The sequence below is a fragment of the Arvicanthis niloticus genome, chromosome 4 (assembly GCF_011762505.2).
Source record: "Arvicanthis niloticus isolate mArvNil1 chromosome 4, mArvNil1.pat.X, whole genome shotgun sequence".
NCBI classification, from domain to species: Eukaryota; Metazoa; Chordata; class Mammalia; order Rodentia; family Muridae; genus Arvicanthis; species Arvicanthis niloticus.
The window spans coordinates 99,781,275-99,795,632 of NC_047661.1; the positions used below are offsets into that span (position 1 = coordinate 99,781,275).

The 14,358-nt window shown below is 47.1% G+C and overlaps 1 protein-coding gene across 5 annotated transcripts in view; it reads left to right on the plus strand.

The window, feature by feature from the left end:
- The window catches only part of Abca4 (ATP binding cassette subfamily A member 4), a 134,899-nt gene that overhangs the window by 76,765 nt on the left and 43,776 nt on the right, over window positions 1-14,358 (plus strand). For all 5 annotated transcript variants that reach the window (XM_076933199.1, XM_034500722.2, XM_076933202.1 and 2 more), the window contains 8 exons: window positions 1,344-1,518; window positions 3,730-3,861; window positions 5,593-5,732; window positions 6,297-6,434; window positions 7,747-7,940; window positions 8,987-9,071; window positions 12,232-12,437; window positions 12,790-12,838. In XM_076933199.1, coding sequence (XP_076789314.1) covers window positions 1,344-1,518; window positions 3,730-3,861; window positions 5,593-5,732; window positions 6,297-6,434; window positions 7,747-7,940; window positions 8,987-9,071; window positions 12,232-12,437; window positions 12,790-12,838 — 1,119 coding nt within the window. The remainder of the gene's footprint in view (window positions 1-1,343; window positions 1,519-3,729; window positions 3,862-5,592; window positions 5,733-6,296; window positions 6,435-7,746; window positions 7,941-8,986; window positions 9,072-12,231; window positions 12,438-12,789; window positions 12,839-14,358) is intronic.

The following is a 14,358-nucleotide window of genomic DNA, read 5'->3' on the forward strand; positions in this document are numbered from 1 at the left end:
TAGTGCATATTTCCTGGAGAAAGCAGATCCCAGGTCTGTAGTGTGTTTGTGCCCTTGTTAGGCAAATCCCAAGTGAATTGCACGAATGTGCTGACTTCCGAGGATTTAGTCAGAACAATGACTTGGGTCACTGGGACTTGAAGCGGATATGAGCTACAAGGAAAGACAAAAATAAGTGGGGGGAAAGAGTCTAGCAGAGCTGATTGCACTTCACCCAAGGTTTACAAACCCAGCGCCCATTCACTGCAACCATCAAAAGCCTTTCCTGGCGGTGGAAGTTACCTAATCATTCCTGGGCTGATGGGCAGGGTACATAAGACTCTTTTCCCTGGCCTTTGCTGCTTTGTCTTCACTGTTGGACTAATTCTTCTAAAGTTTCTCATCCCTGAGTGTATGCATTACTTGGGTTTAGAGAGGCACACAGAATTCTAATTTAGCCTTATGTTGGCACGAGAGGGTCCAGCCTCCAGGTGCCCCTCGAGCTGATGTTGGAGACCTGAATCCTCACAGAGCTGGTTTGCAGGCTGGGGTACATCTAGAAGACCCTCCTCCCCGAGTGGTATGCTAAGCCTAAAAGGAGCGGAGCCGAAGATGCTGCTTCCATCTCAGCTTTAATTGGTGCTAGGTGGCACAGGCAGACAATGCAATGGATGGGGACAGAGAAAGAGAGTATTAATTAATTAATACAGAGTATCAATTACGAATTATTAATTATTATATAATTATAATTATCATAATTAATTATTAATACTCTAACAGTAATCTGGGCTCTATAGAGTGAACTGCAGAAAAAGATGTTGGAGGCGTGTCAGGGGGAGGGGGAGAATGGGTCAATACTGGAGAGGACAGGAAGCCTAGGGAGGAAGAGTAGTTGTCCTGGAGCCTGAGGGGTAAGAGCTGGTGCCAGAAACCTATGAAGATCCTACAGATTGAGCCTGGAAGCAAAGACGGAACTTGGGGTCAACAAAATATATAGACAGGGACTATTTCAGTTGGGTATGGGACTTATAAACCATGTAGCCTTGATAGAACACTTGATGTTTCCCAGTCTTGAGTTTTTTAACCTATAGAAAAGAGCCTAGTAATAGCCACTTATAGGACTACATGTGTGGAGCGAGGGAATTGTTGGAAAGCATTGGAAACGGTCAGTGCCCGACTCACAGTGAGTGTGGAATCTATGGTCAGTGCAATGATTACTACTGCTGTTTTGATCTTCTTTACAAAGCTACAGCCATGTGAGCAGGCGAAATTACAGACAGAACACAGAACTGAAGAAAGCACTATGTTCATTAAGCCCGGAGTCGTTAACATGTGGTGTTTTGACATGTGTTTTCCCCTCCAAGCCTCCTTTTTTGAGCGTGAGCTCCCAGGGCTGGTACCTGGAGTAAGTGTGAAGAACCTGGTAAAGGTGTTTGAGCCCTGCAGCCGGCCAGCTGTGGACCGCCTTAACATCACTTTCTATGAGAACCAAATCACCGCATTCCTGGGTCACAACGGAGCAGGAAAAACCACCACCTTGTGAGTTCTCTGGCAAAGAGGCTGTCTCCCATCCCATCCCCTGGATTCACTCTCTCCAATAACTTCAGTCTGCTCTTCCTCACTGAATTTTGGTGGAAACAAACAAACACACTATTTTTTTTTTGGTCCCAAATCTCTGGGGAAAGCTGAGCATGGTGATGCACCTGGGAGGCAGAGGCTGGTGAACTCTATGGGTTCAAGGCCACCTTGGTCTACATAGTGAGTTCCAGGACAGTCAGAACTACATAGTGAGACCCTGTCTTGAACACATACCATGCCCAACTTCTGGGGGGAAAAAAAAGATTTCCCTAAGCATGCTGCAGTATTGAAAAGCCACTCATTTATATTTAATATCTGTAAGAGAAGGTGGAGTAAGTTTATCACCCCCTTGGACATTCAGAGTTTAAGTGGTTTTCCTGAAGCCACTGAGTTGGATGGGTCAGTAGGTGTTTCAGCCAGGACCTCTCAACAGTCTCCGGCTATTTTCTAACATCCTAAGTCCTCTCCTTGGCCCCACATCTCTCACCTCCCACACCTCCCACACCTCCCACACCTCCCACACCTCCCACACCTCCCACACCTCCCACACCTCCCACACCTCCCACACCTCCCACAGTGAGGCTAAAGTCATGGCTGCCCATGTCCCAGGCCTAGAACGCCTCTGTTTTTACTCTGTTTGTACATAGCACTCTTTTTCCTACCAATCAATAATCAGGATGCTTTAGTGCTGGTGTGGGACCTCTGATGGGGGCTGGTTACATTTTGAGAAAGTGTAAGGAGAACAGTGGAGTAGACTTGCTGCCTGGCAGAAGGCCAAGAGCAGAAAGCTTTGCGGCTCTGCGTGGACTTTTCCCTTCAGCCTTCAGTTCTGGAAGGGGCCCGAGCGCCACCTGCTGAGAACAAGCAGTCATGGCTCCAGTGCGGACCTCCAGTGGACCGGTGGAGGAGGGGTAGGGGTCTGCAAGCCATGTGACAGCAGCCATCAAATCCTTGGCTTACAGAGCCCGGGGAAGGAACAGTGGTGTACACCCTGCTCTGGAATGTGCTCCTAGGCCTTTCAATGGGAATGGAATGCGGGGCTGGTGCCATTGGGCTTGGCACTGTTTCCCTCTAGTGGTTGATCAACAAAGATTTCAGCTTCTAAGTACAGGTTCAGATAGCGTGTGATTTTATCAGAACTTGGGGACAGAGCTGGGTGTGGCATCCTAGGGCTATCTCCTTGCTAACTCACGTGGTCAGAGAACAGGAAGCTCCATGCAAGACCCCAGGACCTCTGGAAGACAAACATATTACTTCACTCAGTGCAGAAATTCAACTTCCCTAGGAGTCGGAACACAAGTGCTGCCTAATGCTGGGAATAACATAACATTTTAAGTTTCACTTGGTGCTGCTGCCCGTTGTTTGTTTGTTTGTTTTTCTTAAAGTGTGTTTGATTCACTTAACTTAGACAACTACCGAAGCAGGTAGGAGTCATGTTTTGTATAATTGAAGAAAGAAAAAAAAATCACAACTTTGTTACATTTTTAAATTGTTAGTTATAATTCCTACACCTGACTGTGGTCAGCCAGTCAGCAGACACACCGCTCAGCTTCCCAGCATCCTCACCCTGGCTTTGTAAAGTCAACGACTGGCTTCTCTACAGTCAAGGGCTGCTCGCCCAGGCAAAGCAGTGGGGCTGTGCCTTAAACCCCTTTAACTGACCACAACTGTGGCCATGACAGTGACCACAATGGCTAGCCACATCAATAGCCACCAAACAACCACTATGACAGACCTTCACAGTGGACACGGCCACTGACCACAGAGTAAAACAACAGTGATCACGATAGCTGACCACATCCATAAACACAGCTCTGACATACCATCATAATGGACACTACAGCTGACCACTGCAGTGACAGCTGAGTGAAGATGGGGAGTCTGAGGCTGGGAACCCCTGAGACTCTTCATACTGGCTCTAGAGCACTAGGAAATAAAAAGTAGAGAAAGAAGACCCTTGTGGTCCTGGGCATTAGGACTTGAAGCAAGGCACTGGTGCCTAAGTAAACCCTGTGTGGAAATGTTCTAGGCCCCTCAGCTACTACAGGATTGAGCTTGACAGAAAGATGGGGCAGGAATCATGGCAAGCATCCTTCTGACCTGTGTGGGGTTGCCCTCATCCCCTGGTGAGTCCTAACAACCTCTTCTACCACTTAACCCTGTGTTTGGCAGGTCCATCCTGACAGGTCTGTTGCCACCAACGTCAGGAACTGTGCTCATTGGAGGAAAAGATATTGAAACCAGCCTGGATGCAGTGCGCCAGAACCTGGGCATGTGTCCCCAACACAACATCCTGTTTCATCAGTAAGTGAACTGGAGTTGAGGTACTCCTGGGCAGGGGTGGGGCTCTGTGGTAGAGCACTTGCCTGTCCTGTCCATCACCCTGGACTCCACCCCTAGCATCACAAGAAAACAAAGTATCTATTGGAAAGAAATATTGGAAACCGTGTGCTGGCTAGTTTTATGTCAGCTTGACACAAACTAGAGTCACTAGAGAAGAAGAAACCTCAACTGAGAAAATGCCTCAATAAAATCAGGCTATAGGCGAGCCTATATTTTATTAATTAGTGATTGATGGGGGAGGGCACAGCCACCCCTGGAGTGCCACCCCTGGGCTGGTGGTCCTGGGTTTTATAAGAAAGCGGGGTGAGCAAGCCAGTAAGTGCATTTTAAACCTCATGGCCTCTGTATCAGTTCCTGCCTCCAGATTCCTGCCCTGCTTGAGTTCCTGTCCTGGCTTTCTTTGATGATGAAGTATAAGTCAAACAAACCCTTTCCTCCCCAAGTTGCTTTGGTCCTGGTGTTTCATCCGAGCAATAGTAACGCTCAGCCGCCTGTATCCTGTTCTCACTCCACACCCAACACACAGCTTTCCAGCTCAACTTAGCAATGCTTTCGCCTGGTCTTCACAGTCGAAGCCCTTGTCCCTCCAAATGTGAGGCTGTGCTCCTGGTGATCAGAGTTGAGATGTCCCCAGCCAGAGGAGGGACAGTAACCTCTTTATGATACTTTCCCTTACCTGCCCCAAAATACTACCTGGCAGGAACCAGAAAGAGGAGATTGGCTCCTTTCCATGCGGACCCCTGGTGCTAAAGACTGCCCTGGGAGGGGAAGGGCTTTCATGTTGGCTTGCTTGAATTTTCTATCTTTTCTCCCATTCTTCTTCAATCACTTTCTTCCTTTCCCCTCCCCATCCCCTCCTCCCTCATCTCCCTCCTCCTCCCCTCCCTTTTTTTCTCTCTCTTCCCCCACTCTTTCTTTGTAATTGAAACATATTTTACATCCTGACTTTAGTTGTTCCAGAGGGAAGGAGGGGGGTGAAGGGGAGAAGACAGATAAATACAAAAGAAAAAAAAAAAAAAAAAACCATCGCCAGTCCTTTCAAAGCCCAGAGGAAATCCTGTCAACACCTCCAGATACGATTCTTCAGACATTTCTCTGCATGTGTAGACATGCACAAAGATTTAAAAATTATAAGGGAGAGTAAAATTATACATACAATTTTGTAACCCCACCTTTTGGAAGCGTGATTGCTTTTGAGTTATTTTATTATGCGTGTGGGTGTTTCACCTGAGTGTCTGTCTGTGTACTACATGTGTTCCTGGTACCCAAGAAGAGGATATCGGATACGCTGGACCTGGAATTACAGACAGTTGTAAGCCATTATGTGGGTGCTGGAACTCAATCCCAGGTCCTCCGTAAAAGCAACCAAAGGCTCTTAACCACTGATCCATCTCTCCAGACCCAGAATTGCATTTTAAACCTAAGGTGTTACAAATATTTCTCCATGTGATTACATATTCCTTTAAGAAGTAATGTTCACATAGTGTTCCATTGTACAAAGGAACTGTGTGAGTAATTTTCTCATTAGCTCTTTGGGTAGGATTGGTTGCTCATTTCACTTTTATGTCACAAGTAATACCATGATGAAATTTTTGATGGCTAACTCTTCATAGTCATCTTTGTTTTCCAAGGTGAACTGCTCAGAATGGAATTGCTTAGCCTGTTGCCTTTCTCCTTGTCCTGTTCCCACAGCCTCACGGTGGCTCAGCATATCTTGTTCTATGCCCAGCTGAAGGGGAGGTCCTGGGAGGAGGCCCAGCTTGAGATGGAAGCCATGTTAGAAGACACAGGCCTCCACCACAAGAGGAATGAAGAAGCTCAGGACCTTTCAGGTGCTTGGTATAGGGAGGAGACAGGGCCACATACAGCGGGCGCATCCATTGCCTGCCAGTGCACCTTAGCAGAAGGCTGGGGTAGAAGAACAGCAGTTCTCAACCTGTAGGTCATGACCCCTCCCCCACCTTTCAGATATCCTACATACCAGATATTTACATTATGACTCATAACAGTAGCAAAATTACAGTTATGAAGTAGCAGCAAAAATAATTTTATGGTTGGGGGCATGGGGGGATCACCACAACTCGAAAGATCTCAGTATTAGAAAGATTGAGAACCACTGGGATAGGGCCTTATAATGGGAGCGCTCCTTACGTTTCTGAGAAGCTAAGGGCACAGTTTTCAGATGATCAGGTGCTAGGAGGCAAGGGTGGTCTTCCAGCATTGATGGAGCCGGAATGATACTATCTGACTTCTGACAGTGTAGGCATATCTGTGGTGGCAGTATCAAGCTGTTAGCCAGATTTAAAGAGCCTCCATATGTGACCACCTCTGGGCCTTCCTCTTCCTCCTGTGGAGATGGCTGCGATACTGCGTCATCATCTTCCTTCTGCCTCCAGGTGGCATGCAGAGGAAGCTGTCTGTTGCCATCGCTTTTGTGGGAGATTCCAAGGTGGTGGTCCTGGATGAGCCCACCTCTGGGGTGGACCCCTACTCCAGACGCTCCATCTGGGACCTGCTCCTGAAGTATCGCTCAGGTAAGGGCTGTTGCTCAGTACCCCATGCTCTCACTGACGCTGTCTCGGTAGTCCCGTTGTCTCATGCCATTTACAGCCCTTGCAACCACCAGTGAATCCAAGTTCAAGGGAAAGCCTGGAAACAAGGAGTGAAGCAGCCTATTGCTGAAACAGTCCAGAGTTGGGTTAGGAGCGTTGACAAAGCATGCACAAAGCCCCGGGTTCAACCCCAGCCACTCACAAACCAGGCCTAGTACATGCATGTAATCCCAGCAGTCAGGAGGTAGAGACAGGTTAGAGCAGAAAGCCAAGATTAGTCTCAGCTGTGTAGCAAGTTAAAGGCAAGCCTGGGCTACATGAAGCCCTATCTCAACAAGACAAAACAAAAATTTCTTCCTACCTGTAGTCCTCCAGTTTGGAAAAGTGGAATCGCCCTCTGGCTAAAGGGACCTACAGGCATCCCAAGAAGCTCCCTAGCTGCTGCCTGACCTCCTGAGATCGGGTGTTAGGAACATGGGGCTGGATGTCCAGAACAGCAGAAGGCTGCATCAGAAGAAAGTGTCTTAAAATGGGCTTTTTACTTGTTTATCCAGCACCTTCCATAGGATTGACATGTAGAAGCAACATCAGGCAGAACTCCTAGAGCCTGTGCAGGCAGCTGTACGGTTCATCCGGCCCAGCCTGGAAGCTCCCCCCACCCCATTCTTACTGTATTTCTCATGCCCCTCCCTAAAGGTTTGCAGGTTAAAATCCTTATCACCTCGTTTTAATAACAGTTCCACTTAACAAGAAAGTGCTGCGTGTGTGCTTGCAGAGTACAAGAGTAGTGTTTAACAATGTGAAGACTGTACTTGTGGAATCCGTGATACAGACAGTGATGAGACCAAGACGAGGGTATCCCACACACGTCAAATTGTTTGAGTCGTACCTGAGACACAGGGCAGAGACACTGTATGTAACAGTGATTTGCAGTGTGCAGGATGCTAGGATACATCAGCTGCTATCACCATTTCTCCATTATGCTTGCTGCAGAATTAGCTACTTTGTTCTTTTTTTTTTTTAAGATTTATTTATTTATTTTATGTATATGAGTACACTGTAGCTGTCTTCAGACACACCAGAAGAGGGCGTCAGATCCCATTACAGATGGTTGTAAGCCACCATGTGGTTGCCGGGAATTGAACTCAGGATCTCTGGAAAAGCAGCCAGTGCTCTTAACTCCTGAGCCATCTCTCCAGCCCTGTTCTTATTTATTAACTCCAAGTTCTGGGCACCATATAACTGTACAACCTACCCAGGTTGCCTGGTAACCACCCTGATCTCCTCCCTACAGGCAGAACCATCATCATGTCCACTCACCACATGGATGAGGCAGACCTCCTTGGTGACCGCATAGCCATCATTTCTCAGGGAAGGCTCTACTGCTCTGGAACTCCGCTCTTCCTCAAGAACTGCTTTGGCACAGGCTTCTACTTGACCTTAGTTCGCAAGATGAAAAACATCCAGAGCCAAAGATGTGGCTGTGAGGTACGTGTCTGCCCAGGGAAGGAGCCCAGCTTGGGCGAGAAGGGACAGGCAGTGTGGGGCTGCTGTTCTAGACACAGCTGCCCACCGGACCTTTTAATTGTTAGAACCAGCTTGTTTCTGGACTATTTGCAGATTTCAGTAATTGTGTTCTAAACTGCCATCCAGAGATGCTCCCAAACACACACCAGGCACAACTAATTTTAAATAACCTGAAAGTATTACACATCAGTGTTCCAAGCTACACATGTAATGTGGCGTACCAGGGGAGCACCTTGCCCTTTGACGTTACACTGCTTTGTTTAAGCTGTTTCTTCTTCATCCAAACATTCATGTTTCCCAATTAAACCTGAATTCCAGGAGTATGTGAAATCTAAGGACAGATATCCTTGGAGACTATAACCTTAAACTGGTGCGGGGACGAGGGCTGCTAGCAGAGACCACTGGGCATGTCCTTAGAACCAGAGTTAGTCTCCCGTGTCATCCTGAGCAAGTGATTTTATTCTTTGCTGCTGTCTTTCCTCACATGGAAAATGAAGCAGGTGACACTAGCTTCTTCTTCATAGAGATGTAGTGGAGACAAATGTGATGGAGCGTTATGAATGTTTCCTGGGCTCCTTGAGAACAGGTGCCCCACACATTCAGGTCGTCACAAGTGTTCTGCTGCCATGCTATTTATGCCTCCAGTGTAAACGGATCCAGTGGGTTTTCCTGTCCTGGTGGATTTTCACAGTCTGGTGTCCAGAGGGGTTGGGAGGGGAACAGAGTGTCTCTCCAGATGCCACATGATTAATGACAAGGCAGAGGGATGCTTTGAGGTTCTGCCTCTCTCGCTACCTGACTCACATTCCCTCTGGGGTAAAGAGCCAAACAGCTCCACCCTCCAAATGCTCAGATGAATTAATAGATTAAACAGTGAAGAAAAAACGATGCTGTCCACAGCTGGTGATGAGAGACAGACGGAGCGGTGGTGACAGCAATTGGCACCATGACGATGCTATCGTTGACATGATCTGTATCTTGTCAGTCCTTTCTTTCGTCTGTTGCAGGGGGCCTGCAGCTGTACATCAAAGGGTTTCTCTGCCAGGTGTCCAGCCCGAGTTGATGAGATAACCGAAGAACAAGTCTTGGATGGTAAGAGCTGGGCAGGTTGAACTTCAGTTCTGGTTCAGTGACCATCCCCCACTTTGTTGGGTGCTCCCCCTGTTGTGGTGTACCAGAGCATCGTCATGCAGTCAGTTGCTCATCTTTTCCCCTGAGCCTGTTTCTCATTCCTAACGTGATTGTAAAACTACTTGTACCCTCTCTTTAACGAGGAATCCAACCTTTGTTCACTCCCTGCCCTTACTCATGATAAGCCTTGGTTTTTACACTTTTCCTGCCCTGTAACACTGTGACACAGCCCCTCCTCAAAGTGTGCCCAGGTGCCCTCTGGCTCTCTCTCTTTTTTAGTGTTTTACTTATGATTTTTTATTTTGTATGTATGACTGCTTGCCTCCATGTATGAAATGAGTCTGTGTGCAGTGTCTGCAGAAGCTCCTCAGGAAACTACAGTTACAGGTAGCTGTGAGCCATTGTGTCATGTCGTGGCGTGGTCTTGTGGGTGCCGGGAACTGAACCTGGGGCTCCCGTAAGAACAGGGAGTGCTCTTAATTATTTATTTTATGTATGTGAATACACTGTTGCTGTCTTCACACACCAGAAGGCAGAATTTACAGATGGTTGTGAGCCACCATGTGGTTGCTGGGAATTGAACTCAGGACCTTTTGGAAGAGTAGTCAGTGCTCTTAACCACTGAGCCATCTCTCCAGCCCCTGAACAGGGAGTGCTCTTGACTGCTGAGCCATCTCTTCATCCTTGCTTTTACAGGGAACCTATGGAGAATCTGAGCTTGTAGGTGTGAAGGATGCCAAAGGATACTTGGTACCTTTGTGCAATAGCACACATTGCCCTCACAGTACCCAAATTCCCAGTGAGCCTTCCTGGAATTTAAGGGTATAGTCTCTCTTAGAGGCCCCTCACTGTCACCAGAGACGGGCAGTAAATAAGCTCATGTGTCAGATCTGGTCTCCGGGTCCCAAGAGCTTGCTAACGACCCTTTCCATTCTCAATCCTGCCTAGCTCCATGCCTCAGCCACTTGTACAAGGGGAATGCCACGGGGCCTAAAACCCTATGTAAAAGGAAGATTACAAACTTAGCTTTATGAACAGGGAAAAGTGTGTGCTTATCAAAGAAAGTTTTCTATTTAACATATTTCCCCCTAAATCTTAAAAGAATCTGCTAAGTATTGATGTGCTATGCATAAACTCTAGGGGATGAGGGAGAACTGGGAGGAAGTTCATTAGCACACAGCCTTAATCCCAGCAAAGGCAGAGGTAGGCAGATCTCTGTGAGTTCTAGGCCATCCAGTGAAACCCTGTCTCAAATAACAACAAAGACCCAAGGGAAAGGCCCCGAAGTTCTAGCCCCAGTATTTACTCTCCGTGTTCTCTGTGTAGTCAGTGCTGAACCGAAAACATTTCTTTAGTGTTTGTGTCTTTGAATTTCATGTCTTGCTTATCTTGCTGTGAGTTGTCTCCTGAAAATTTCTCCTTGGAATCTTGGTCAAGACATTGATGTGTTAAGTGTTTAATTACTACAAAAAATTACCATCAAAATCAAGTTGGAATGTGTCTCTGGCTGGCATGATTTTTTTTTTTAATAGAAAGGGCATGCTGCCATGTGAAAAGAACTGAAGATAGCTATGCCCCCAACTAGGGAGGAGCCCTTCATCTCCAGTTACCTCCTCGGCTGGCTTTTCACTCACATACACCCACACACCACTCACATGCAGACCTCCCTGCCAGACGGACACTTCTGAGAGGCTGACACATAGCTAAGACACAGTTCCTTGGGAATCTAGTGACTGGGTCCTGCTTCCTTCCTAAGAGAACAATGAGTGTGACCCCTATGAGCTACTGGGGCAGAGCTATTTCCTCCAGTAAAGAACTCCCCGGTCCCAGTATGAGATCATCTAGGAGTAAAGACAATCACATAGTTTGCAGGTGTGACACACAAGCCTTCCATAGCTCAACAGGCTCTCAATGGGGAGCTGTGAAATATTCCAACCAATGGAGAGACAGAGGATGATGCTGACTCTTACAGAAAACTGACCTGAATTATCAACACTCACTGGAGTTAGCCTAACATGAACCTGTAATCCCCAGTACTCGGGAGGCTACTGCAAGAGGATTGTGAGTACAAGGCCAGCCTCAGCTACAGGGCCAGCCTCAGCTAAATACTCCCGATACCCACCCCACTCTGTGTACCATCCTCATCCTCTCCACGGCTTCTTAGCCTTCTTCTGCAGTGGCTGGTTACTAAGTCTCGTTCTGTTTGAGAGGACAGGTACAGCCCAAGGGAAAATGGTGTGGCTGTTCAAATAGTTAAAGCAGGCACGGGCATGGTTTAGAAAGAAGACTTGCCTCCTTTTAGGCCTGGGTCTCGGCCTAGAGCTTGCTTGGGCCAGACAAGGAAGAGGAAAATGACTTCAACTTAACTCCTAAGCCTCCAGTGAGTGAGAAGCAGCAGTGACGAGCTCTCCTCCTGGGCTGACGGTCAGGGATGCAGTAACAGCCAAATGCCGGTTCTGTACCAGGCACCACTGCTAGCACTATGGATGCATTAACGCTCCCATCCACACATACAGTCTTGGAGTGGGCACAGTTGTCTTCCCCTTTCACAGATGAGGAACTGCGGGGAGTTCACCCAATGTAGTGTTCCTTCAGGCAATAGTACATCTGACTGAACAAGAGACTGGCCCTCCCTCAAGTTGCACCACCTGGAGTATGTTTGTCATAGAGTCAACAAAGCTAAACATAGACTTGCCAAGTATCAAGTCTAAAAGAAATGGCATGAGAGAGCCAAGTGTATGGTTCACACGTCTAATCCCAGCACTCCAGAGGGCCAGCCTGTACCAAACTGAGTTACAGGCTGAGATGGCATCTAGGATAAAACTCTGTCTCAACAAACAGATAAACAGAAACACACCACACACACACACACACACACACACACACACACACACACGCACACACACAAGAGATAGAGAGACAGAGACAGAGAGACAGAGAGACAGAGGCAGAGACATAGAGAAGGGGAGGCAGAGAGGGAGAGACGGGGGTGGTGGTATCTATCTGCCCCTTTCTCCAATGGAGTGTAGAAGAGAATAGGGGCCCCAGGAAATCTCCCAGTCTTCCAGGTTCTAGAATAGGCTGAATTGAGTTGATACTGCTCATTTTTTTCCTGACCTAGGGGATGTGAAGGAGCTGATGGATTTGGTGTACCACCATGTTCCAGAGGCAAAGCTGGTGGAATGCATCGGTCAAGAACTTATCTTCCTCCTTCCAAACAAGAATTTCAAGCAGAGAGCATATGCCAGCCTTTTCCGAGAGCTGGAGGAGACTCTGGCTGACCTGGGGCTCAGCAGCTTTGGAATTTCTGACACTCCCCTGGAAGAGGTAAGGCAGAGATTGCTGTCGGTGTCTGTCTAGTTCCAGAAGGGGCAGCTCGTGCAAAAGCCTAACACTAAAGCAAAACCTTACAAAAGTAAAAGCCAGAACTCTCCACCCAGTGTAGCAACTCTCTCTGTCTTCAGATGGCTTCCTTCTACCTTGGTCCACATGCATACATATTTTCGGAAACTGTGATCATCATGTACGTACACCTTCCCATTTATAGAAGACTGCGTTCTCATATAGTTAGAATGTATTTCTTCCCATGGTGAAACAGTGCCCAGCACAATGGTACTGGGTTTAGATGTTCCTAGAAGCAGGAATGTCTGAACCAAATTCTCTCTTCATGTCGTAACAGATTTTCCTGAAGGTCACAGAGGACTCTGGATCTGGCTCTATGTTTGCAGGTATGTATGGTGCCGGATGCAGTGGCTTATCCCCTATTTCCCCAGACTTGTTCTTTAAAAATCTACAGGAAAAGTAACAAAGTAGCCATTCACCCTTCCTAGTGCCCGAGCCCCAAGTGATGCATTTTGTGTTCTTGGTGCCTATGGGTAAGAGACTGAATTTGGTTAGGTAGGAACATTCTGGATGGATCAGGATTCTTATCCATGTCAGACTGGTAGATGTCCCTCCCCCGATGTCCCTTCCCCCAAGTTCACCTCCTACTGCCCTGATCTCCTTTTTTTCTGTCATGTCACCACCCTTCCCCTCCTCTCTACCAGGCTTCTGATCCAGACTTGTCTGCCTGAGTGATGGTCTGCAGAGAGTCCTTAGAGATAATCCTGACAGTTAATATTAGCCAGATGCCAGCTACAGTCTCCTGACCCCTTTGAGATCAAGATAAAAACCACTCTTAAGCTCTCAGTTAGTAACCAATGGACTTTAAGATGGTGGAGACCAAAATTCCTGTGAATTCTGGCCTTTTCTCTTCTCTATGTGTCAGCCTGGGCCCTTTGCTTGATTCCTTGTGGCCACACAAAGCATTATGGGTGTTGCAGACTTACTGCTGAGGGAATGGAAGGACAAGAAAGGTCACCCTGTCGCCATCACATAAATCACTTCTGATAGAACAAGAGGCATGCACTCACTCTGCCAAAATAGGCCCACTGGACCCTCTCTCCTGCTCAGAGACAAACAGTTCTCTGTTGCTGTCTTTGGTTGCTAGTCCCCTCCTCCTATCCAGTGTGGCACATTGTAATGTCTTCCTATGCAGTGTTTCCTCTCTATGGAATTTTTACTACTGTTCCCAACTCCTAAGATAGTGTGGGTCTAAGTGACCAAGCATGTAGCAGCCATGCCTAGAATTACCAGCGTCCATATATACCAGCCATTAGGTGCTCCAGCTTAGGTCATGTGGTAGGCCTACCGAGGTACTCATCCTGGCAGAAGGGGGAGGGGTGAGTCCTCTGCCGAATGTAGGAGTGGCTTACTGTGGGGGCCAAAGAACTCTTTTCAAGTTCTTTGCAGATGGAAGTTGAATTCGTTCAACTCATCCAAAGACCAAGATTTACATTAATCAGGACAAGAAGGAGAACACATTAAAGTTTAAAGTATACCACAAGCTGCATAGGTTTAAAAACTAGAACGTTTTAATAATTAGCCTGTCAGAACAATAAGTCAGACCTTGAAGACTAGTCAGTGTGGGCATAGAGGTGGGTATTTCAGAGACAGTCGAGAGTAGGTGTTTAGCGGTTAGCCATAGAGTATAGTAAACCATGCATCAAACCTGAGCGCCATAATTTGATATCTAAAAGACTTTGGGTAAGGTACTTAGCCTCTTTATACCTCAGTTTCCCCACATGTAAAATGAGAATAATAATAATATCTACCTTTTAGAATCACTGAGAGAATTAAATAAATAATGTATGTCAAGTCTTTGCACGGGCATGTGATCTCTGATCAAGACTTAGGAAGACCCTCAAGG